Below are 24,003 nucleotides of genomic sequence, written 5' to 3'. Positions count from 1 at the left end.
CGATTCTTAATTAAGGTTGTTTCGTAGTTTAGTTGTAATTTTGATGTGGTTGTGAGAGAAGGTAAACACAGCGTTTACCTACTGCGCCATCTTGGAATTCACATTTTCTCTCACCAGCAATACCTCTTCTTACCAGAGGAGGGCAGCAATCTGGCTCGGGCGTTAGAAGGGAAGTGGGTGCTGGGAGAGGCACATGCATTGCTGTTTCTTCCCTTAGTCAGGGCACTGGACTTCTTAGTGAGCCTGTTGCCCCCACCCCCACCCAAGGCCACTCAGCCATGAGACTGGCTCTTTTGGGGCTGTGCTTTGTAAGCAGAACAGTGCACTGGGGTTGTTGCCTTGGGGATAGGAGTGCCCAGTCCATGCTGAAATGGATGTATTGATATTTCCAGAAGCCCCAAGCATGAGGCCGACCCTGCTTTCATCTCACTGAAGACATCCCAGTAGGAAAAGCATCAGTCTTCCAGCTGTCCCCTACCTCTGTGACCCACTCCCTGTGTTACGTGTTCTCTATTTAACACCCCAGTGCAGTTTCTGATGTCCTGATCTGACCTTGATGGATGGGATACACCTTCAGGGTGAGTCCTGGATTTTTGAGTTGGAAGCGCTCACAGAGATCATCTGGTCCATTTATTTGGTTTTCCTTTGTATAGACAGATGGAGAAATAGCCACTCAGAAAGGGGAGTCTCTTGCCAGAGATGTCAGAAGTAGCCAGGGGCCGACCTTTCACGTGTTAATTGACTAACACTACAGACCGCCTCCAGTGTGCCAGGAGCGGGCTTGGGATATTGTGGTGAATAGGCAGGTGTGTTCCTTGCGCTTGTGGATCTCAGGGTCTTATGGGGGAGACAGTTAACTGAGTAAATGCAATAAGTGAGGTCAGGATGATGGGAAGGGGAGATAGGTACAGTGGAGGGGGGGAGGGTACTCATTCATTTGCTAGGGCTGCCGTAACAGTACCACAGACTGAGTGGCTTACATGACAGAAATGTATTCTCTCACAGTTCTGGTGCCTAGAAGTCTTTGAGATCAAGGTGTTGTGTTGGCAGGGCCATGCCCCCTCTGAAGGTACTGGGGTAGGGTCTGTTCCAAGCCTCTCTCCTTGTGGGCAATCTTTGACATTCCTTGGCTTGTAGATGTGTCACCCCAGTCTCTGCCTTCATCGTCACATGGTGTTCTCCCCGTGTGTGTGTCTCTCCAAATTTCCTCTTAAAAAGGACACCAGTCATATTGGTTTAGGGGCCCGCCTTCATCTTAACTTGATCATCTGTAAAGCTCTTATTTCCAAATAAGTTTACATTCACATTTACTGGGGATTAGGACTTGCTCATCTTTTGGGGGGTTCACAGTTCAGCCCCTCACAGGCTTCCTCATCCTGTGTAGGCTTCAGGGAGGACTCTTCTGGACCACAGTTCAGAGCTGCTGAGTCTTTTCCACTTTGTCCTGTGTGCTTTGGGTCCATGAGACACATCATTTGAGTGATGGGGTGGTCTGAATTTTGAACTTGGGATTGGCTTTCAGGAAGCATGTGGGGTGGTGCAGTCAGGATAAGGAGAGCAGTAAAACTGAACTGGTGGAGCCCTGAGTGCACTTCTTACCTGTCTCATGCCTCACCCTTTTCAGCTCCCTGATCTCCTTGGGAGCAAGGAACAATCAGTGATCTAACAGACACCTGACAAACTCATTCATTCACATTGACACGTCAAGGCTTAGTAGCAGTACCTTTCCCAGGAGCATTTGCGTTTTGAAAGGGGGCTCCAGGGAGAAGTATTGCTTAAATACAGCAAGTCCTGTTACTGGTGGAATTTCGAGCCAGAGCAGGCGGTGTGTTTTGCACAGCTCGTCCTTTGCATGCTCTGGGAAAAGCCTCATGTCAGTAGTGCACCATTTGGTTTTTCATATACCTGATGGCCCTTGGGGTGCAGGGGTCAGCAGTGTCTCCGGACACTGCAGGCAGAGAGCAGTGCTATTTGTGCCCAGAACTTGAATGCTGGAATGCTGAAAGACCGGGTTGCATACCTTCAGGTCAAACCTCAAGTTCACCAGGAACCAAGACTTGCTGCTTTCACTCTTCTGTATGCAGGTGACGTTGTCCTTGGGGTGAGTAGCTCCATTTTGCCACAGGCTGACTTGAATGTCCTTGTGGCCGCAGCAGTAGGAATTATCTGCTCACACTGCCTTAAACAATAAAGAAATATGTGCTCTCAGATAGTAAGAAGTGCAGAATACATCGGGATGTGGCTCTGTGATCCTCTGTGTGATGTCTTCCCCTTTAGCCAGCTGGCTGGGGGATCTGTAGCAGCAGTTGCGGCCATTACATCCGGACCTGACCATGTCCAGGGCTGCGATGTCCATTATGGGAGCCAAAAGTCCCAGGTGGCTTTTAAAATAATTAAAATGAAATACAATGAAAACGCCTAGTTTCCACAGTCACACTGGTCACATTTCAAGTGCTCTGTGGCCACCTGTGGCTCATGGCTACCGTATTGGACAACGCGGATGAAAGAGCATTTCCGTCGTCACTCATGATCCGGAGGACGAAGAGGGTCGTCTCCTCTGGTGTCTCCTGATGAGCGAAGAAGCCTTCCCCAGGAGTCCTCTGGCACAGTCTCCTCTCACTGACCACAGCTGGGTCGCTTGTCTGTGCCCAGACCAGTGGCTCAGGCAGTGTGGTCCCTGGACCAGCAGCGCCCCGGCACTCGGTGGAAATGCTAGTTCCCGAGCTTCACTCCACACCTGTTACATCAGTAGCTCAGAGGGTGGGGCCCAGCAGCTACAGGTTGTAACAGCCTTCTTGCTTTGAGATTAGCTTAGGCTGGCCTAACCTAATCCCTGGCAAGACAGCTAGAAAGTCCATGGCTGGCTTGGAGCAGCCCCTTAGGCAGAATGCACGGTGGGGTCAGCCACGGTACTGCTGCAGGGCCTCACGGAGAATTCCTCTGTCCCCGCCTCCCTGATGATAGGCAGAGCTCTCCCTTTCCCGGCCTTCACAGACGCACCCCAGCCCTGGCAGAAGGGGCCCACCGGTAAGGCAGGTGGAGACAGCTGTTTTTGTTTGTTCATGGTATTTCTCCATGAACCTAAAGAAAGGCAAGAGCAAGGTGTTAGCATAAAAATACCACCTCCACTTTCCCACATGTATCTCCCTACCAGCGAACATTTGGGGAAAGGATGACAAGTTCTGCTCAGCATAAGAGAAACTGGTAGATGAAGCCTTGTGTATGTAGTGTTTTCTCAGCGACAGCTAGTGCCTGGTTGGGCCCTTGGTTAGCGTTAGAGCCTCAGGTGGCCTGTCACGTTGCAGCTCTCCAGCCTGACTCCTAATAACTCACCACGCCTTTACCAACTGATGGTCTTAAAGGTTGCAGTGTGTCTCTGCTGAGGCCTTTCTAGGCAGTTTTCACTACTTAAGCGCTTGTGGCTTCTTTGAGGCCTTCTCCCACCCCAGGCAGCCCTTTATTAATTAATGTGCCCTGTGGGTAGGCCCCAGGGATCTGCCCAGGGATTGCACGCCCGGTTCAAGCAATGGATGTTTTTTTCCTCCTCATTCATCCTGACCTAATTTCCCTGGTTCCTTTTATTTCTTACCTTGGATAACTGGGGAAGCTTTAAGGAGAAGAGACAATCTTGGGTGGCATTTATAAAACGAGCCTTAAATTTCATGCAAATTGAAGTAACGGGAGAGACTTTTTATTAAACAGAGAGGACTCCTGGCTCATTGGTAGAAGGAGCTGGAGGGCTCCCTTCACATCCCGGTGAAGGTTCCTTGAAAGTGCAGCTTCTGGTTGATGGGGCAGGTGGGGTGAGTCACTGTGGAGGCAGGGCTGTACCCCGACTCCCTGTGCCGCCTGAGCCTGCCTTCTCTGGCCCTTTGGATCAGGGGCCAGCTTTCTCTCAGTTGCTGAGATGAATGGGAGCACCTCTCTTGGAGATCATGCGCAGTGCTCGTAGGGTCACAGAGCGGCCTGGCCCCTGATCTTTGAGTCCGGCCAGGCATCTCAGCCCCTCCAGGCTGCTATAACAGAATAGCACGGAGACTGGGTGGCTGAGAAACAAACATATCTCACAGTTCTAGAGACTGGGAAGCCCAAGATCAAGGCAGATTCAGTGTCTGTTGGGGCGCACTTTCTGGTTCATACATGGCACCTCCCCCCTGTAACCTCAAGGCAGAACTGGGAGACAGCTTTGGGGTCCCTCTTATAATGCACTAATCCCATTCATGAGGGCTCCACCCTCATGACCTAATCACCCCCAAAGGTACCACCTTCTAATGCCACATCTTGGGAGTTAGGATTTCAACATAGGAGTTTTGGCGGGGGTGGGGGGAAACACAGACATTCACATCATAGCACCAGAGAGGTAAGCGACTGGCCGTTCTGCCCTGCGTAAAACAGAAAGAAACAAATAGACTGGGGAGAGAGCAGTTATTTCCAATGAGGGGTGTCGGAGTAAGTTCCAGGGAGGAGGCAGCCCTTGAGTTGGGCCTTCCAGGAATTGTGCTCCAGGAAGCAATAGGCCATTGCTGCATGTCTCCGTTTGGGCTTTAGCAAAGCAGACCCCCCGAGTCAAGGATTAGAGAGCAGGTAGCTTATCTGGGAGGAGATCTGGGAGCTGGGCAAGGCTAAGCTGCTGCCCTGGAATCTGAGCTCCTCTCACTCCTAAGTCCTGGCAGGAGCTGAGTTGTGGGCTTGCAGTGACTGTGGAGGGTGTCCCCCTGGGCTTCCATGGTCCCTGCATTTCGTTAATGGGTGATGCCTTTAATTACAGTGCCTGCTGGACAGCCAATAAAACAAGGAAGAAAAAGCCACTCTGGCTCTCTGACTTTATCAGGCTTAGAATCACCTGGAGGGAATCGCCCAGCGGGTTCCTGATTCCATAGGTCTGGGTGGGACCTGAAATGTTCATTTCTTGTTTTCTTTTTTTTTCCCCCACTATTGTACCATAAAAATGTTTATTTCATGAGTGGTTTTTAATTCTGTAGCCACAATTTCCCCACATTTTTACATGATTACATCTTTTTTTTCTATACTTTTTAAACATTAAGTACAGAATTTGTTAGTCATTAAAAAAGGAAAGACAGGGCCGGCCGAGTGGCGCGTTGGTTAAGAGCTGGCTTGGGACGCCAGAGGCACCCGGTTTGGATCCCACATATGAGGCCAGTGACACTGCCCTCTACAGCTAAGATGCTGAACAACAGCTCAACCTGGAGCTGGGCTGCCATGAGTCGCCTGCAACGGCGTAGGTTGCAGCCACTGCTGTAGTGGGTTGCCATGGGCTACCGTGTGTAGCCAGCAGCCAGCGTGAGCGGCCAGCAGCCGCCGTGACCAGCCGTCCAGAAGCCGGCGACTGATCTGCCTCACCTGGGAAGAGCACAATGATGGTGCCAACTTGGGCCAGTGAAGCAACGTCCTCCACAACTAGACTGAAGAACAAAAGGACAGCAACCTGTCTGTTCCCCTTCCCCCAATTCCCCAGCGCTGTTCCCATCCCCCAATTCCTCAATAAAAAAAAAATCTTAAAAAAAGAAAAAAAGAAAAAAAAAAGGGAAAGACATTCTGCTGAGTAATATATTTAACTTAAAGATTATTAACCTTTTAGATATCAAGAACAGAAGTTGCTGGGGAAACATTTATTTGTAGGCCCCAAAATAGCCCTGAGATCTAAATAGGAAAATATCTCATAAACTAACAAAGCTTTCATTTCAAAATAAAACACTATGAAATTTACAGAATTATATCTGCAGTGAACATTTTTACAATATCCAGAAACCTGGATTTTTAGAAATGGCAATGAAAATAGCTTTACATTCAGAAAATAGAGCTTATATCAGGATGAGACCTTTCTAACAGCTTCTCTTCTGAAGCGAAGGTGCTTTCGGAAGCACCTTCAGGCCAAGGGGCGGTGGTTCTATGGCTGGGGCTCTGCTGGGCTGGCGGTGAGGTTGGCTTGGTTTTGCTGTCCACTGCCTGCGATGACCACGCTGTGCTGTTCCTTTGCTTCTCCCCTGACAGCCAGGGCCTGGAGGTGACCAGGAAGCTTACCAGGGCATCCCCACCACACCTGACCACTTTTGGCCAGTGCCAGTTTTCTCCTTGGCTTCTGGCACCGTAGGGTCCACAGGGCTCTGAAGCAGAGTTGTGATCTGTCCAGCTGTGAATAAGACTGACGGGGTGGCCTCTACTGGAGCGTGGTGATGAGGGAGCTGACAAAGGGGGCTTATGGCCAAGAAAAGCACCCAGTTGCCAGGCTGCTTGCTGAGCCTCAATGGTCTATGGGAGTGGCTGCACCAGCTGGGGCAACTGGGAGGAGGAGGCAGGACTCATGTGATGGTGAAAGGGGCTCTGTGTCCTCTGCCTGCTGCGCCTCTGCGGCTGCTGTCTCTCTCACACCAAGGCCCAGATGAGTGACAGCTCTTTGTGCAAAGTCCAGGGCCTGTGCCGGCTCTTCTGGCATCCCCCTTTGAGTCCATTTTAGTCCAACCCAAATCCTTCACCCCCAAATCCCATCCTGGACACCAAAAGGGAATGGAAAATCTGCCTTCTTCTCAAGTAGGTTCCAGATTTGGAAAGAGGAGGGAGTGAAGCCGGGGAGAGTGGACGGTTTTCATTTGAATCCAAAAGGACAACTGCATAAGGTAGGACAGAGAAAAAGGTGTTTGACATTTTTTGGACAAGTCACCTGAAGTTGTTTTTATTTTCCTTGTTATTTAAAATGTTTACTGTAACTGCAGTGACTGGTGAGGGGCTTGGCAACCCACATCGGTTCACCAGTCCCACCACTCCTGGGATGATGGCTTCAGTTTAGGGCACCACAGGTTTTGTTTTTTTTAATTTAATTTTTAAAAAAATCATGTTCATTGAGGTATAAATCACATACAGTAAAATTTATCCTTTTTAGTGTATATAGCTCAGTGAGTTTTGACAAACATACATGGTCATTTAACCACCGCCACAATTAAGATACAGAATAGTATCTTCACCCCCAAAAATTTCCTTCTGCAGCTTTGTAGTCTGCTGTTCTTCCCTCCACCCCCACCTAGCCCCTGGCAACCACAATTTTTTCTGCCCCTATAGTTTTGCCTTTTCTCAAATGTCATATGAATGGAATCATATAGTACGTAGCCTTTTGAGTATGGCTTCTTTCAGTTGGTGTAAGATGTTTGCGATTCCCCCATGCTCTTGTGTGCATCGGTCCACATCTGTGGACTCCTCTCGAGGTCCCCCGTGGCCTCCTCTGTTCTCTGCCTTCCTTACTGCTTAAGGACAGTGGTACCCAGGCAGCATTTCCCCTGAGTCAGAGAGCCTGCTGTTTGATGGCTTCTCAGGCCTGGGTGACCTCACTTTTTGTATGTTTCATGCAGGCTCAAGCCTTTGGAGCACGGGAAAGGAAACGGGACCCCTCCTGTCAGCAGGCGGGATAGCGTGGGTTGGAGGCCCTGGCCCTGGATTCAGAGCTGAGTTCCCGTGATGGCCTGCCGCTTTCCTAGCTGTGCAGTCTTTCTGGATGTCATTTTCTCATAGGGTGACCCATCACATAGCTGGGAGGCTACTGTGGGGATTAATGAGGTCAGGACGCAGTGTGTTAAGCACAGAATCCAGCACCTGGGCTGTGGTGTGCAGACACTGGTGCTCACTTCATTGTCTGTGTGATCAGCTGCTCTAGGTCCTCACAGCTGCAGAACAAGTGGCCTCACCCTGTTGGAGACTGAGGAGGCGTGGCTGTGCATGGTGACAGATCTGGTGACCCCTCCTTCTGTCCTGCTACTGCTTCTCTCCAGCTTCTGCGAAAGCCACGGGATACACCTCTCTGTTGCCTCATTTGTAAAATGGGGTGAAATCCTTTATCTTCCTGAGGGCAGGTTGCCGCATCTGGTGGTGCTTTTCAGTTCCCAAACTCGAGATTTGATATTTCTCTGTTACTTCCTGGGCTTGAGCATAGCACAGAACAGCTGTTCTCCCAGCATGGTGTGGTGTCCTTGAGGGCCTTGCAGGGGGCCGGTGAGGTCAAAGCTGTTTTCATAATGACACTAAGGCGTCATTTGTCTTTTCCGCTCTCGTGCTCGCGAACACTCCACTGTACGGTGGGATTTTCTGAAGGCTCCGTCATGATGTGTGATAAGTGCACGGATAAGAGACTGGCTGTCAGTCTGAAGCCAGACATCGAGCAGCGATAGAAAGATGCCAAGCAGTGTCACGCTTCTCGTTACATTTTTTGTTTTGTAATGGAAAGGGTAATTTTTCATAAATCTCATGTGACTATGTAATGGGTTTTTGGATATTTTTAAATTAGTATTTAAAAATTGTTAGATATAAACAAAAGCTCTTTGGAGTCCTCAGTCATTTTTAAAAGAGTAAAGAGGCCCTAACATGAAAAAGTTTGCTCACTTTTAGGTTAGGACCTTGGGCTCTGGGGTTAGGGAGACAGAGGGAGGTTCAGTGCTGTCATCTGCTGGCTCTGTGACCTGGATGTGTTCCTTAACCTTGGTAAGGGTTTGTTTCCTGGTCTGTAGAATGGGGATAACAGCACTGTCTTCCCTAAGGGGATTGAACAGGATGATGTATGGGAAGCATTTCAAACGCTGCAGCACATGAGGTAAGTGCTACTCGTGGCTGTCACTGGGGAGGCAGCCAGGCTCCGTGGGAAGAGCACGTGGTCCGAATCCTCGAGCCTGGCCCCGTCTCAGGGCACGCCACTTGCTCTTGGTGCAACCTCGAGTTGATTACCTAACCTTGCTGGGCGTCAGCTTTCTCACCTATATGAGATGGGGATGATACTATTAGTACCCACCTGGGTTGTTGGGAAGATGAAGTTAATGCCTGGGACAACTGTGTTGTCTGCTCTCGGTCGTGACTGTGACCATTGAAATCCCCCCTTTCTGGGCGCTCTTTGAGTGTCTCACTCCCTTGGGCTTGTCAGTCCCCCACAGTTTCCCCTGGAGTTGTTTAGAGGGTGAGTCATAGTCATCTCCAGGAGGGGCATCAGGCACAGGGCCAGAGGAAGCTCCACTTGTGAGAGAGTTGGGTAAGTTACTGCAAATCGAGATGACAGTGTAGAACTGGCCCTGGGCTAAAGCTCATAAAAGTGACTCCATTTGCCAAAAGAGGAAGAAATGTCACAGGCCACACAGAACTGGAATCAGCCTTTTCCCAAAACTCTGGGGCAGGAGTTAGGATCCAGGGTGTTCTGGGGAAACGTGAGGGAAGGCTTCTCAGGCTGTGGAGTAGAACCATGTGGGGGGCGGAGAAGCTCGTGGGAAGCTGGTCTGGACCCCACCTTAGAGGACATTCTGACCCAGAGGTCTGGCCTGGAGCCCAGGAATCCCGGTGGTGATGGTGGTAGTGGTTTTAAAATAACATGCACTTCAGGAGATGTTAGATTCAGGTGGTTTGGGTACCAGTGTTGGATAACGCTGATCTGAGAGCTTGAGGCTCCTACCTCTGGCTGTGGTCTAGCTTGTCACCCACAGTGTTGAGCTCGCCATCCTCCCTGGCACTCCTGGAAGATGCACGGCCACACCTGAGTGCCTGTCTTTTGTCTTGGTGGTGGTGGTGATGGTGGGGGGACACACACTTGGTTTGTATGAACAGTCAGCCAACAAGGATCAGCTGAGGGGCTGGTGGTCGGGATGGCAGAGTCAGAAGACACATATCTTGCCCGTTGCACATTCTAGGGCTATTGGGGAGAAAACGCTGGGACACAGGAGTCAGACTCCTCAATTATATCCATGAAGTGGAATGGCTTCTGTGAGTTCTGTGACCCCACCTTGAATCTTTGAGGGTTAGAGGAGATCTCGGGTGAATGTACGGACAGAGTTAAACACAAAAGTACCATGGATTCATCGCTTCTTCTCAGACAGTTGCGTGAGATGCTCTGTTCTTAGAAACGGATTTGGATCTTGTCAAAGGTGCTGATGGTGGCTGCTGTTTCTTCATAATATCAAAAGGCATGGGGTTCCCTTTAGGACACTTTTAGTCCTGGGTCCTGGTGATGAGGGTTCGATGTGGGCTGGGCAGCCAGAGGCCCCAGGACTTCCCTGTGTCACGTGACACTTAACTTTCGCTGTGGGCAGCTCTCCCTGACAGCCTCCTCCAAGCCTGTGCACCTGGGCTGGTTGGGCAGGTCCTTCAGGCCACTGGCCTGCTCGGAAAAGGGAACTGTGCAGAGTGTCCAGCCCTGGTCAGGGAAGAACGGGGACATAGTCCCAGGACCCCAGCTTCGGAGCTGGCCGCCTTGGTCCTCGGGAGCTTGCTGGGTTCCTTTCCTTCTCAGCATGTCTTCCGCTCTGCTTAGGGCTCAGGTTGGCCTCCATGCCCAGGGGTGGGTAATAGCTGGTGTTTCCAGACTAGGCAAGGATTAGGTCCAAACAATTCCATCCTAGAGGTGTCAGAGCCGGTTGGGAAGAGTGGAGGTCCTCAGGGTCCTCAGCCAGGGCCAGGGGAGTGGGTGGGTGAGTGCTTGCGTGTTGGAGCCAGCCTGCCTGGGCTTCGGCCCAGTTCCACTTCTTACTTTCTGAGTGGGTGTCATTTGTGAAAGGGGGATGCTAACAGGACATACCTGGTAGGGCTGTTGGGAGTAACTATGCAAGTCAGAGCTCAGAACAGTGCCCGGCACCTGGTGAGCTCTAAGTGCAGGTTCATTTTATTATTTTCCTCTTGCCAGGCACCACCGGGAAGGCGCCGTCTCCACCGCCCCTCCTCACTGACCGGCAGGTGAACGAGAAGGTGGAGAACCTCTCCATTCAGCTGCGGCTGATGACCCGCGAGAGGAATGAGCTGCGGAAGCGCCTGGCCTTTGCGACTCACGGGACGGCCTGTGACAAGAGGTAGTGATCGGCCACCTCCGCTGCCCAGCACTCAACCCCTTGGCAATGGGCAAGCGTTGTCCTGATGCCATCACATCGCCTTTCTACCGGGGGATCCTGAGCTCCTAGGGGTCCCCTTTCCCCCACCTCACATGGAAGTGCTCTCCCTACAGGCCTGGGGAGAGCGGCGTAGGCTTGTTCTGCTTTGTCCAAATCAGAATTGGAGCCCGTGGCCTGAATCACACAACTCAGGGATTGAAAGGTGTGGGTGTACGTCCAGTATGCATTTGGTGCCTGACAGTGGAGTGTGTGCGCGTGCGTGTGCGTACTTCTGGCAGAAGAGCGTGGGGCCGGCCTCCTAGCCTTGCTGCTGGCCTTGCAGATGACGAGTCAGCAGGTGGCCTTGGCAGCGGCCGGAAGGGCCTGGTCCTCCTTTGGCATCTCCTCACTGGCTGGCTGGATGGCCTTGAGCTCATCACCAACCTGTGTAGGCCTCTGCCATCCAGCTCCAAGACAAGATGCTTCTCTCTTTATCCTTTGCTGCTGCCGTGTGCAGCCCTTGCCCTCTGTAGAGAATCATCCCATTGCCCAGTCCTTGACAGTTTGCGCGCGCACGCGTGTGTGCATGTGTGTGCGTGTGTGCGCGTGCGTGTGTGTGTGTATATGTGCTCGCACGTGTGCCTTTGTCTCCCAGAAGACCCCAGCCTGCCTCCTGTTGGGTGGGTCTTTATGTGGTTTGGAAAGACATTATTTGTACCCTGCCACATATGTGTTTTAGGAAGTGTATATTCCACCTGTCTTCTTTGTTTTGAAGAATATATTTAATTGCTTCTTTTGTTGGGATCTGGAGGTAGTTACCAGGGAAGGGCAGCCCAAGGGGTGGGGCAGAGGGAGAGTCTTGACCCACCTGCATGATTCAGGAGGGCTTCATGGAGGAGGAGGGGAGGTGTAGAGTGGTTTATCCTGGAGATGCTGGTAGGGGGCCTGAGAGGAGGGGTTATTGGTTTAACCTCTTCCTTTTAGGAGCATCAGGGCGTGTGCCTCATTGTGAGGAAGGTTCCTCTGGGGAAAATGTCAGGGCTGCAGAGCCTGCTCCTAGAGGTTGCTTCAGACAGCACAAAGGTGGAGCCAGTGAAGAAACATGTGCTGGAGTGCATGGTGTCCATGGCTGCTTCCATGTTACCAAGGCACAGTGACCATATGGCCTGCAAAAGAAAGTATTTACTGCGTGGCCCTTTACTGAAAAGGGTTGCTGACACCTGCTAGTCTAGAGCAGGGATTCCCAGACTCGCACATGCACTGGACTCACCCGGAGGCCTTGTTGTTGAAGCACAGATGGCCATTTAGCCTGTCCTCCCTCTCCAGGATTCAGGAGGTCTGGGGCTGGTCTGACAGCTGCCTTCCTAACAAGTTCCCAGGTGGTACCAGTGATGCAGACCCCAGAACCCCACTTTGAGAACCACTATGCCTGGCCACTGTTCCCCACCTTGGCTACACATTGGAATTCCCTGGGGAGTTAAAAAAAAAAAATCCTGATGTCTGAATCCTCTCCCTGGGATGCTGATGTAATTGGTCCGGGTATTGACATTTTAATGTGTGCCCAAGACTGAGAATCGCTGTTGTAAAGAGAGGAGAAACCCCATTACAGGTTTCTGGTAGACCCACTGTGTGTGCAGGCCTGTTGCAGGGTCTCTTGGAAGCTCCTAGAGAACAAGATTGTCCTTTCTCAGCTCTCCAGGCCCATGCTGGGAGCTCAAGCAGCCAAAAAATCCTCCATTTTGGGGGTTCTGATTCTGTCAGTCTGGGTGCGGCCAGGATGTCGGAGCTTAACAAGTCCCCGGGTGGTTGTGGTGATCGGGAGACCAGCCTTTGGGAACCACTGGGCGCTGTGACATGGCTTCCCAGGGGAGAGACATTCCTTGTCAGTTGGTGACAGCAGCTTTGCTGTCTGGGCCAGGCCCTACCACAGGCTGAACCCTGACTACGAAAGGCTGAAGATCCAGTGCGTGCGCGCCATGTCGGACTTGCAGAGCCTGCAGAACCAGCACACCAACGCCTTGAAGCGGTGTGAGGAGGTGGCCAAGGAGACCGACTTCTACCAGTGAGTGGGGCCTGCCTGGCCGGGCTCCTGCATCCGGGGACAGCTGCCTCCTCCCCATCCTCATTTCTGGGCGTCCGGTTCTAGTCCTGCCTCTGCCACATAGCGAGCAGTGGGCGGGCCTTCAGCAAGTGGGTTTGTGACCCTGGGCCTCAGTTTTCCTAAGTGCGAAGTGAGTGTATTCTCCCTTCACACCATCTGTCACCAGCTTCAGAAGCACGGCAGGCAGGAAAGGGACTGAAAACATGAGGCAGTGGCCCCAGCAGGTCCCTGGGCTGCTGGGTCGCTGGCCGGGGCTTTGCCACAGCTCCTGACACAGGAGAGACAGATGGGGCATGTTCCCTTTTGGGCTCCTGGTGCCCCTCGGAGGGTATTTGCCTGCCTACCTGCTGACGTTTGCCCCGGCCTCAGTACCCCAGCACTTGGAGGTGCCAGGTCTATACCAGGTAGGGGCTTATCTCCCCCTCACTCCCTTTGTATATGTGCCCTTTTTGGTATCAGGTTTTTAGCAAGTGCTTTGGGTCTTGCTGGCACCTGGCTGACAGCAGGTTTGGCCTGTCCCTGAGTGCTGTGGATCTGGCTGCTGGTGCTCCTGCCTGGTGTTTTGGGAGTACTGGGCCCTGGAGGGGCTGGTGAAGCCCTGGGGTGGGGGATGGAGGCTGGCTGGGGCTCACTGTGTGTGGGGACGTTTCAGCACACTCCACAGCCGGCTCCTGAGTGACCAGACCCAGCTGAAGGACGATGTGGACATGCTGAGGCGGGAGAACGGGCAGCTGCTGCGGGAGCGTAACCTGCTGCAGCAGTCGTGGGAGGACATGAAGCGGCTCCACGAGGAGGACCAGAAGGAGATCGGCGACCTCCGGGCCCAGCAGCAGCAGGTAGAGCCGGGCCGGGGGGCCGGGTGCAGACCAGGGTCGGTCACCCGCCTGACCAGTTAGCAAGTATTTCTGGAGAGCCGGCCTCATGTGAGGTGCTGGCATATCTGTGAGCAAAAGCTCAGCCCTTGCTCTCCTGGACTCTGCCGTTCAATGGGGGAGACAGATGTTAATGAAATGAGATCTATGTCCGTGTATCATTGCGAATGTTGCAAGGGCTACCCAGGAGGAGGTGCTATGCAGTGTGTGACAGATACTTGACTTCTGCTGGGGCTTGGGGGTCTGTACCTCCTTTCCTTGTACAGGTTGCATTAGATCACAGATAGAGAGAAGCTTGGAAACATTAAAGCCGTGGGCACATACAAGATGGGGCAGTGACCGTTATTTTGGGGTGGGAGTGTGGCCCAGTGTGCATGCTGCTGTCTGCATTCTAAGTTCGTTGGCCAGTTATCCTCCTGTAGCTTACAATCGGGAACTGCCCCGGCTGCCCAGGGACACTGCAGGGGCCCATGACATGTACCCGTGCCCACAGAAGGCTGGACGTGTGGGGTTGGCAGGCCATACCAGGGAGGGGCAGGATGTAATCTGAGCCCTGCAGCATAGGATGGACTGCCTAGGCAGAGACCCCACCCCCCTCAGAATCATTTATGGTTCCCTGAGATTTTTAAAGCAGCACTCTTGGGGCTTGCTTGACACAGAGCTGGTATGGAACGTTCTGAACTTATTTGATAATTTAGCATGACATTATCTTCATTGCTTTATTTTTATTTACAATTAGAAAAACTTTAATTGTGAAACTATTACAAACTTACAGAAGAATTGTAAATACAGTACAGAGAAATTTTTTCCCCTTATCATTCATGCAACCTGATGCCCTGTCACTCCCAAACATGCTAACGTGTTCATTTGTTGCGAACATTCTTACAAACAGGATGTTGTCCTATGTTACAGTAATGTAGACATCAGCATCAGGAAGTCAATGTCAGGATATACGACCATCTAATCATCAGACCCCGTTCACATTTTGCCAGCTGTCTTAGTAGTGCCTCCAATAGAAGGACCCTGTTGAGAATAAAACATTGCATTCCCGTCATGTCTCCTTGGTGTCCTACAGTCTCGAACCGTTCCTCAGGCTCCGACTTGCATGACCTTGATGCTTTGGAATATTATAAGCCAGTTGTTTTGTAGGCTGTCCCTCAGCCTGGATTTGTCTGATCCTTACTGTTCGATTTCCTTGATGCATCTCAGGCAGGACTCGCACGGGAGTGATGCCGCCTTCTCTGCGTCCTGTTGATTGGGACTTGGCTTGGTTTGACCCATTACGATGTTCACTTTGATCACTTGACTAAGATGCTGTCTCCAGGCTTCTGTGCTGTAACGTTACTTGTTTCCCTTCTGTTTATTTACCTACCGACCTACCTACCTCGTCATGGTTTCCTGTTTCGTTCAGGGCTGAAACCCGTGGCCAGTAGCAGCCCCTTCATGCCTGTGCCTCCCCGTCTTTTTGTCATGTCCTTCTTACTCTCTGAGCACTTCCTCGCTCTCTGGCACAAGAAGCTGTTCCAACCTCACAATTTCCCTGCCCTCCCCCTGGAAATCAGACATTGTTCCAAGGAGTCCCCTCATTCCTTTTAGTGGAGAATGGTATTTAGAAGCAAGATCTGAATGTGGAGTGTGCTCATAGCTGCTGGGGATCCCTGCTCCCAGGTTGTCAGTGGACAGAGCAGGGAATATCTGAGTACACAGCCCCGCCCCCGCATCTCTGTTTATCTCTGTTTATGTGTATCTCTCTCTTCCTCCTTCTATGTCTATATCTGTATCTTCAATATATAATGTATGCAGAGGGTACCAAAAAAATGTATACACATTTTAAGAAAGGAAAAAACTATTAAAATTGTAATAATATACACCGATAACAAAAGATGAATACAAGTCATGTTTGACTTCTGCAATTACAAGAGGTGCTCAAAGTGGTTACCATCAGTGTCCAGACACTCCTGATTACAGTGAACTACTGCTTGAGCCACACTGACCAACGTGTTCACTTGTATACATATTTTTGGCACCCCGGTATATTGAAAACCCTGAGTTCACACTAACATTTCCAGTTCCATTCCAATGCTGTAGTACCACAGGGTACTACATTCTAGTTTTCTCTCTTTCCATTTTACAGCAGTTCAAAACCCAGTTGCTATTACTATTCATTTATGTACTTACTTGTTCAGCCCCCTGCATACCCTCCTCCCATCACCTCTGCAGCCCTCTCTCCCATGCCATCCCCTAATCACCCTCTCTGGGTCCTCATGCTCCGTGCATTTCCCCACCCCAGGCCTCAGGTCTGCATGGCCCCTCCTCATCCTGTGTGGGCTCTGATGCCTCCTGTAGCTGTAAGGTTCAATTGTTCAGAAACGGGAAGGGCTAGGCTTTCTTTTCATTTTTATGCTATTTTGTAGTTACAAAATTAATATGCATTTGGTAACATAATAAAAGAACCCAACAATACAGATACTTTTTAAATAAAAAGTAGAATTCTTCCTGTTTTCTCACTCCAAAGAAATAACTGCCATGAGTGTATGACCAGTGAAAAGTTAGAGATTTTTATCTGTGCACATAGAACTCTTATATCTTGTTCATTTATCTCACAAAATGGAATCGTACCATTCATTTTGCTGCTAACATTGTTTTTTTTGCTGACTATATCATGTGCATCTTTATTTCAATACAAATTCTACTTCCTTGTTTGTAACTGCTACAGAGTATTGAGTACAGAGAAGCCCATGATTGATTTAACCATTTCCAATTGACTGATCCTTGTGCTGTATTCCGTATTTTCCCATTATAAACTGTATTCCATTGAAAAATTAGCTTCTGTCTTTGATTTCCTTTCTCTGATCTTTGTTGATGTCTTATGTGGAATACCAGTTCAGGCTCAGTGAAGGACCCAATGTTAGATATACTTGGAGATACCTGATGTCTTTTTTGTGAGCCCTCTGATTAGGGGACTTGGTTGTGTAGGGTTAAGTGAGGGTGCGGGAGTTGGTAGGCCTTGATGGAGCCTTGGCAATAGGAAGGATTTGTGATAAGTGGCGGGCAAGTGCAGGCCAGGGCAGCAGATGTCCTGCTCGGTCTCCCAACTGCTGACCTGCTGCACAATCTCAGAAGCTGCTTCAACACATGTCACGTTCCTTTCCCCATCCCTTTAATGATCCAGGCCTGGGGGTGGGCGGTGCTCTGGAAGCATTGCTTTAAGGATGAAATAAAGCACCAAGAGGAAAGTGCTATACCAGCCTATGGTTGGTTAGTACCATGTCCCATACATTGACGCCCCCCCCGGCAGAGACCCTTCGTCCTGCATGTCCACGGAGCTTCCTAGTACAAAGGGTTAGGACTGCGGGTTTTCAGTTGTTTAGAGGCAAACCCTCATTTTTACCCCAAAAGAAATCCTCTGGAGAAATCCAGTGTGAGAAGCAGGTAAGGATGAGCTGCTCTGGTGAATCAGGGCACACGCAGGCTGCCCGAGAGGCAGGGACAGCCCTGGCCAAGGGTTTGTGTCCCTTTCCCGCACGGGGGCTGTGAGTGCTGGCTGCCCCATCTGAGGGCACGTGCCATCCCCTTCACCTCACTTTGTTTCCTTGCTCATTTGTTTGCTGGCATTCCCCTTCCCGCCCACCCCACCCCCCAAATTGGCTCAGTTAAGCTTTTGCCTTGGGGTTTAGTTTGTATTGTATTTTCCTTTGAGCGATTCATACTTTCAACTGTGTTTGTGGCTTCATCTTAGTCTAAGGGGACTCTCTCAGCCTTGCTGGAAAGAGGCAGAGCGGGGCTTTCTCAGTGCAGCCAAGCTGGTCATACTTTTTACTGGAGGTTAAAAGATACTGCATATAAGCAGTGGTACCATGTGCATACCTGTATGAAGCACTCGTTAAGTTGGCCATGTTACTGTTTTTATTCTAGTCCTATGAAGGCTGGATTAAAATTTGCCCTCATTGAGGACGGGGAGTAGTCATAGCCCTCATACACTGTTGGTGGGAATGTAACATGGTGCAGTCACTTTGGAAAACAACGTGGCAGTTCCTGAAATTATTAAACATAGTACAAGATGACCCAGCAGTTCCACTTCTAGGTATATAAATCCAAGAGAAGTGAAAACATATGTCCACACAAAAACTTAGGTGAATGTTTGTAGCAGCATTATTCATAGTCATAACAACCCAAAAGTCCATTGACTGATGAAAGAATAAATGACATGTGGTATATTCTATACGATGGAATGTTATTCGGCCTAAAAAGGAACAAAGTACTGGCACCTGTTAACAGTGTAGATGAACCTTGAAAACATTATGCTAAATGAAAGAAGCCAGTCACAAAAGTCCAAATATTATATGATTGCATTCATATGAAATGTCCAGTACAGGGAAATCTATCTATAGAGACAGAATGTAGATGAGTGAGCGGGTGCCTGGAGCTGGGGGGATGGGAGGCTGGAGAGTGACTGCTCATGGGTACCACTTTCTTTTTGGGGTGATGAGAATGTCCTGGAATTAGATAGTGGTAGTTGCTGCACAACCTTGTGAATATACCAAAAACCACTGAATTGTGTATTTTAAAGGGTGACTTGTATGGTATGTGAAATTATCTCAGTTATCACTTTGTCATTAAAAAAAAAAATCTGCCCTCACAAGGCATAAAATTTCATTGCCTCCGGGTCCCTCTGTCTTCCCTCAGGCCTTTCACAGCTTGTACAAACAGCCAGACTGAGATTATCCCCACCCATCCCCCCTTCCCTGTTCGCCCCACAAATGACATGGGGAGGTTTTCTCCCCCACCTCTCCATCCCATTCCTTCTCCTCCTTTCTTTTGCTACAGCTGTGACCCTTGGGATGTAGTTTATTACAGTGGTCAAAAAGTTCCCCCAATTCTATTCAGCTGGACCGGTGCCCCTTACCAAGTACTACCTTGGGACCCCACCAGGAGAGGAGACCAGGCAGCTGCTGCTACCCTTGCAGTGGGAGTGGGGGCGGGGGTGGATCTGTGGCCTCACAGGGCTACCTGCTCTCCCCGCCCAGGGCCTTCTCACCTTTACTAGGTCAGGGATAGGTGCCTGGGCTGTGGAAAGCTCAGGTCTTGGGTAGGCCAGCAGCAGAGGAAGCAAGGGAGGTGGGGGTGGCAGCAGGTTTCCTCCCCACAGGGCTGGAGGGCAAAGGTTGACCTTGCTGGACAAGGCTGGTTTTGTTGCCTGGTTCCTCCCACGCCTTGTTAACTTGAAGAGGCCCTTGCCGGGTAAATGGGGCTGTTTGACTTGCATGTTTGCTTGAGGGATTTGTGGGGCTCCTTGGCCCTCAGCATGATTTATCTTTGAGGAAATGAGGCAGCCCTGGGTGGGTGGGGGCGCTGAGGGCCTGGGGCCTGGAGATCGGGCCTTCTCCCACTTGAGAGCAGCAGGCAGGTGGTCTTTGTGTGTGTGTGTGTGTGTGTGCGCGCGCGCGTGCGCGCGCGCGTGCATGCATGCATGCATGTGCGCACATGGGTGTACATGTGTGTTTGTGGGGAAAGGGTCGCAGCATGGCAGTTTTCTCAGGTACCACAGTCGGAATGTGCCATCTGGACTCTTCTGTGTTTTGTCAGAAATGTCCAAGAGATCCTGGAGCACAACATGGAGGATATTTTTGCATCTTTTTTACTATAATAATGCATATTCTTTGCTTGAAAAAGAAAAAAATTTTAAACAACAGTGAAGTCACCCCCCACTCTCCCAGCTCCAGTGTCAATCCCTAGAGATGACTCACCTCTTACCCAGTTGGGGTGTAGCTTTGTAGACATTTTCTATGTCATACTTAACAAACTAAGTTTTGTTTTTATTTTCTGTCGCCTGGCTTTTTTTTTAACCCTATACTATATCATAGGTGTCCTTATATTTTCTGTAAATTTGGTACATCCAACAAGATACAGTAATACCTTGGTTTGCGAGCATAATTCATTCAGGAAACAAACTACTCGGATTGTAAGACATTGCTCATTTACCAATGTAAAAATTTATTAGAAATGTTTGCTCGTCTTGCGGAACAACTCGCAAACCAAGTTACTCACAATCCAAGGTTTTACTGTATTTCCTAGTTTAGGTGTCACTAATTGATTCACCCCATTCTCTGTGTGTTGAGAATCTTGGTTGTCTATACTTTCCCCTATTACAAATGATTTTTTGGTGGGCACACTTACGTATGTCCTTATCCTCCTTTGTGCATGTTTTCTAAAGTTTGGTTTTTAGAGGTAAAATTGCAGGGTCCAAAGCAGTGCTTTTCTTTTTTTATTTTTTTTTTTAATAGGTTCTGCCAGTTTATTTGGGAAGCTTACCAGGCCCCAGGGGACTTCTCTGTCCTCCTCCTGGCCCTGTCCTCTGTCTTTAAATATGCTTTTTTCTTTGATGATTCATGTAAGTTGACTTCTTCTCCCAGATATCCCAGGAAAGGGGTTTGGAGGGTCTGCAAGGCATGCCTCACAGGGCAGCCCGCAGAGGAGGAGCGTGGAGACCAGGCCATTCTCTTGTCGGCCTCCCTGTGGGGGCAGCTCAGACTGTGGTTGTCTTGCTGTGTGGATGGAACCAGACCTTGGCTTTGTGCCTCCGCTGTACCACTTTTGCCCCCTTCTCTCAAGCCCGAGAGGGTTCATCGCTTAAGGCTGCGGCTGCCTGACAGGATGAGTTGACTGCTGTAATCATTTGAGAATTCTGGGCCAAATTTAAATATTCTCCCTCTCACTGCACTTCCATTACAGCCTTAGCGGGGAAGCTAAACATTTAACTGCTGTTGGGGGTATGGGAGTGCGTGTCTGTGTGTCCACACATGCGCATGTGTGGAACTTCCTACTGAGAACATAATGTCATGATAAAAAGGAAAAATTCTAGACAAATAGTTTTTCAGATTCTCTGGACTTAACTGTGGCTATGATCTCCCCAGATTTCTCCAGACGCGTTTGATTACATCAGCACAGGCATGACTCTGAGCCCTGCTTGTAGAGAAAAGTTGAGAAGTATCTGGGGGCCCATGAGCCTCTTTGAATACGTGGCTGCTGTTCTGTGGGGAAAGGATTGTTCTACGTGACGCCCGGGCTAGACGGAGGATGAGAGGTTAGACGTTGGAGAAGGTAGATGTCAGCTCACAATACGGAAGACCTTCTCGTGCGTTTCCCACCTGTGGAATGGGTAAAGCCGTGGCCCAAATAGCACAGGGACGCAGCCTGGTCTCCCCAGGGTCCCTTCTATTGGTGGACCTCACCGTGTTAGCAGAGCTGGGCTGAGCATCAGAAAGGCTCCCTGGGTCTGCTCTTGGATTTCCCTGAGCTACCCTGTCTCATTGGGAACTTGTACCCCATCCCGACAGCAGGACTCACTGTCCTGAATTCCCTAGATGGTCGGGTCCGTGCTGAACCCCATCCAAACTCCTCACGGTTAGGGCGTTTGGGGACTGTCTCCCCGTGAAGGAAGGCCCAGCCGCAATGTAGACTCCAGATTCTGTGGTGGACCTGTGAGAGTGGGCTCTGCTGGCTCGAGGCCCAGAAGGAGGTCCTTCTTCGCTTTATTTCAAGGCAGCCTGTAATATTAGTTTCTTCATGAAGCTTGGAAGGCGGGACAACTGCCCGAGAGCATTTGGCTGGTCTACCCAGGGCTGCCACCTTGTGGGCAACTCCGGGAATGGCAGCAGTGCCTTTGTTCTGTAGTAAACCACTTGACTCGTTTGGAGCCATTGGGGTTCTCAGCTGGCTTAGGGATGTTTAGAGAGTAAAACATTTGACGTGATTTTTAATCAAAATGTTTGAGGGACTGCCCACAAGTCAGGGCAGTCCTTTCTAGAGGCTGGACCTTTACCAGATGTGACTGACCTGGTAGTCGGGAGAGCTCTCCATTGGTGCTGTGTGTCCTGGGCCCATGTGGGCACGTGTCCTTGTGGGAAGCCCTTCTCACCGCTCAGCGGTGGGTGTTGCGTCCAGGTGATGCCCTTGGTGTCCTCCAGCCCTCGTTGTCTGCACTTGGGCAAATTCAAGTGTCCTCAGTTTGTCCTGTACTCAGGGGCTTCGTCTCATGTGTTTGGTGATTTATGGAAAAGAATAATGTTATATTTTCATCTCCCATCCCACATAATACACTCCAGATAGTTTGAAGATTTAAATGTAAAAAGTAAAACTAATACTTTTTAGAAAAAAATAACAGGACAGTATCTTCATGATCTTAAGATAGAAAGGAAAGGCCTTAAATAAAACAATGAAGCGCAAACCATAAAGGAAAGGTCACTAGATTTTTCTGTTTTAAAATATGAATCTTTAGTATAACAAGACACACTGCAAGAAAAGTTAAAAGCCACATATTGAGGAGATATTTGTAATAAATATAACTGCGAAAGGATTAGTACCTGGAATTTAAAATTAAATCTTACAGAAAGGCCGGGGGTAGGGGGGTGGGGGTCAGAGAAAATGTGTATAGTCAGTAAACAAAGGGAAGTCCCTCTGTATAGTAATTGGGAATGCGAGTTTAAAAAGGTCTCATTTTTTGTCCATGAGGTTGGCAGTACTTTAAAAAATGTGTTCCATTATCGCTAAGAGGTGGAGACAACCCAGGTGTCCTTCATCAAATGAATGGATAAGCAAAATATAGTACATACGTACTATGGAGCATTATTCATCTTTAAAAAGGAAGGAAATTCTGTCATATACTATGACATGGATGAACCTTGAGGACATTTTGCTAAATGAAATAAGTCAGTCACAAAAAGGTTAATATTGTATAATTCCATTTACATGAGGTATCTAGAGTAGTCAGATTGATAGAAACAGAAAGTAGAAGGGTGACTGCCAGGCGCTGGGGGAGGGGTGAAATGGGAACTACTGTTCAGTGGGGACAGAGTTGCAGTTTTGCAAGATGAAAAAGTTCTGGAGAGTGGTTGCACAACAGTGTGAACATACCTAACGCTACTGACGTGTACACCTAAAAATGGTGAAGACGATAGCATGTCATGTGTATTTTACCACAATTAAAAGTTAAAAGAAAAATCTTGCCATGTAAAGTCTTGGTGAGGATGTGTTGAGGACAAGAACTCTCAGACCTTTTGCCCACAGCTGGTGGAGCCTACGTTGGTAAAGCTATTTGATATTGTCCATAAGTGTAGAAAAGTCCATATCCCGACACTTGACCACTCCACTTCTAGAGGAAAAGCTGACAGGTGTGGGAGAGGCGACGTGTACAACAGTGTTCACTGCAGTATCATTTATAACAACCAAAAAAAAAAAAAAGGAGACCATGTAAATGTTCATCAAACGGAAAATGGAGAACGTGTGACGTATTTGTACAGTGAATTACTTCCTGCATCACTTGACTAAATCTCAAAAGCAGCATTGAGTAAAAAGAAGCACACATAATATACCATTAGAAATTTTTATGAATACATAAGTAGTACAAATAAAATATTGTGCACAGAGATGCTTGACAGCAAATTTAGGGGAGCAATTCTGGAGGGGAAGTGGGGTGTGGGATAAGAGAAGGGCTCATATGGGCATGTAACAGCACCAGTAATATTGTATTTCTTTGAAAAACAATTTGATACATATAACATGATGTTAACATTAGAGCTAAATGGTGGGTACTTAAAATTTTGCTACATTATTTGTTATGCTTTTCTGTATATTTGGAAGATATTCCATTTTTTAAAAAAGACTTTAAATGATAGAGCAGGGCTCAGTCAATGGTGTTGTGACTTTATCTAGTGCTTTCTGCAGCGTGAAGCGTTTTACAAAACAATGAAAATTTTAACTGCCCAAGGAACCTATGTACCGTTTTTTAAAACACGTTTTCTATTTTGATGTCCTTGTAAGATTTCCTTTTTTTATCATAAACTTTATACCTTTTAATTATTGTCAGTGAGGTATTTAACTTCTTTTGTTTTAATTGTGAAATAAATATTTTTTAAATTAGTTTCAGCTGTACAACACAGTACAATAGTTATACTTTTTACCCTTCAAGGTGACAACCCCCCTCCTCCAATCAGCCACCCCACTTCCCCTCACCATATCATACATATCTATTACAATTCCATTGACTCCACTCCCACACTATACTTCACGTCCCGTGACTATATATATATATATATATATATATACACACACACACATATATATATATTCAATCTAGTTGACATACAATATTATACAAAATCAGCTTGAGGTGTACAGTGCAGTGATCAAG

General features: G+C 48.9%; 1 protein-coding gene across 1 annotated transcript in view; it reads left to right on the top strand.

Annotated features, from left to right (window-relative positions):
* DLG5 (discs large MAGUK scaffold protein 5) overlaps nucleotides 1-24,003 on the top strand; it is a 137,112-nt gene that overhangs the window by 56,701 nt on the left and 56,408 nt on the right. The window contains exons 3-5 of the mRNA XM_019656994.1: nucleotides 10,661-10,823; nucleotides 12,760-12,903; nucleotides 13,595-13,778. Coding sequence (XP_019512539.1) covers nucleotides 10,661-10,823; nucleotides 12,760-12,903; nucleotides 13,595-13,778 — 491 coding nt within the window. The remainder of the gene's footprint in view (nucleotides 1-10,660; nucleotides 10,824-12,759; nucleotides 12,904-13,594; nucleotides 13,779-24,003) is intronic.

Source organism: Hipposideros armiger, unplaced genomic scaffold, assembly GCF_001890085.2.
Source record: "Hipposideros armiger isolate ML-2016 unplaced genomic scaffold, ASM189008v1 scaffold_272, whole genome shotgun sequence".
NCBI classification, from domain to species: domain Eukaryota; kingdom Metazoa; phylum Chordata; class Mammalia; order Chiroptera; family Hipposideridae; genus Hipposideros; species Hipposideros armiger.
Note: the sequence above shows the minus strand (reverse complement) of the source record. Positions and strands in the feature narration are given on the sequence as shown.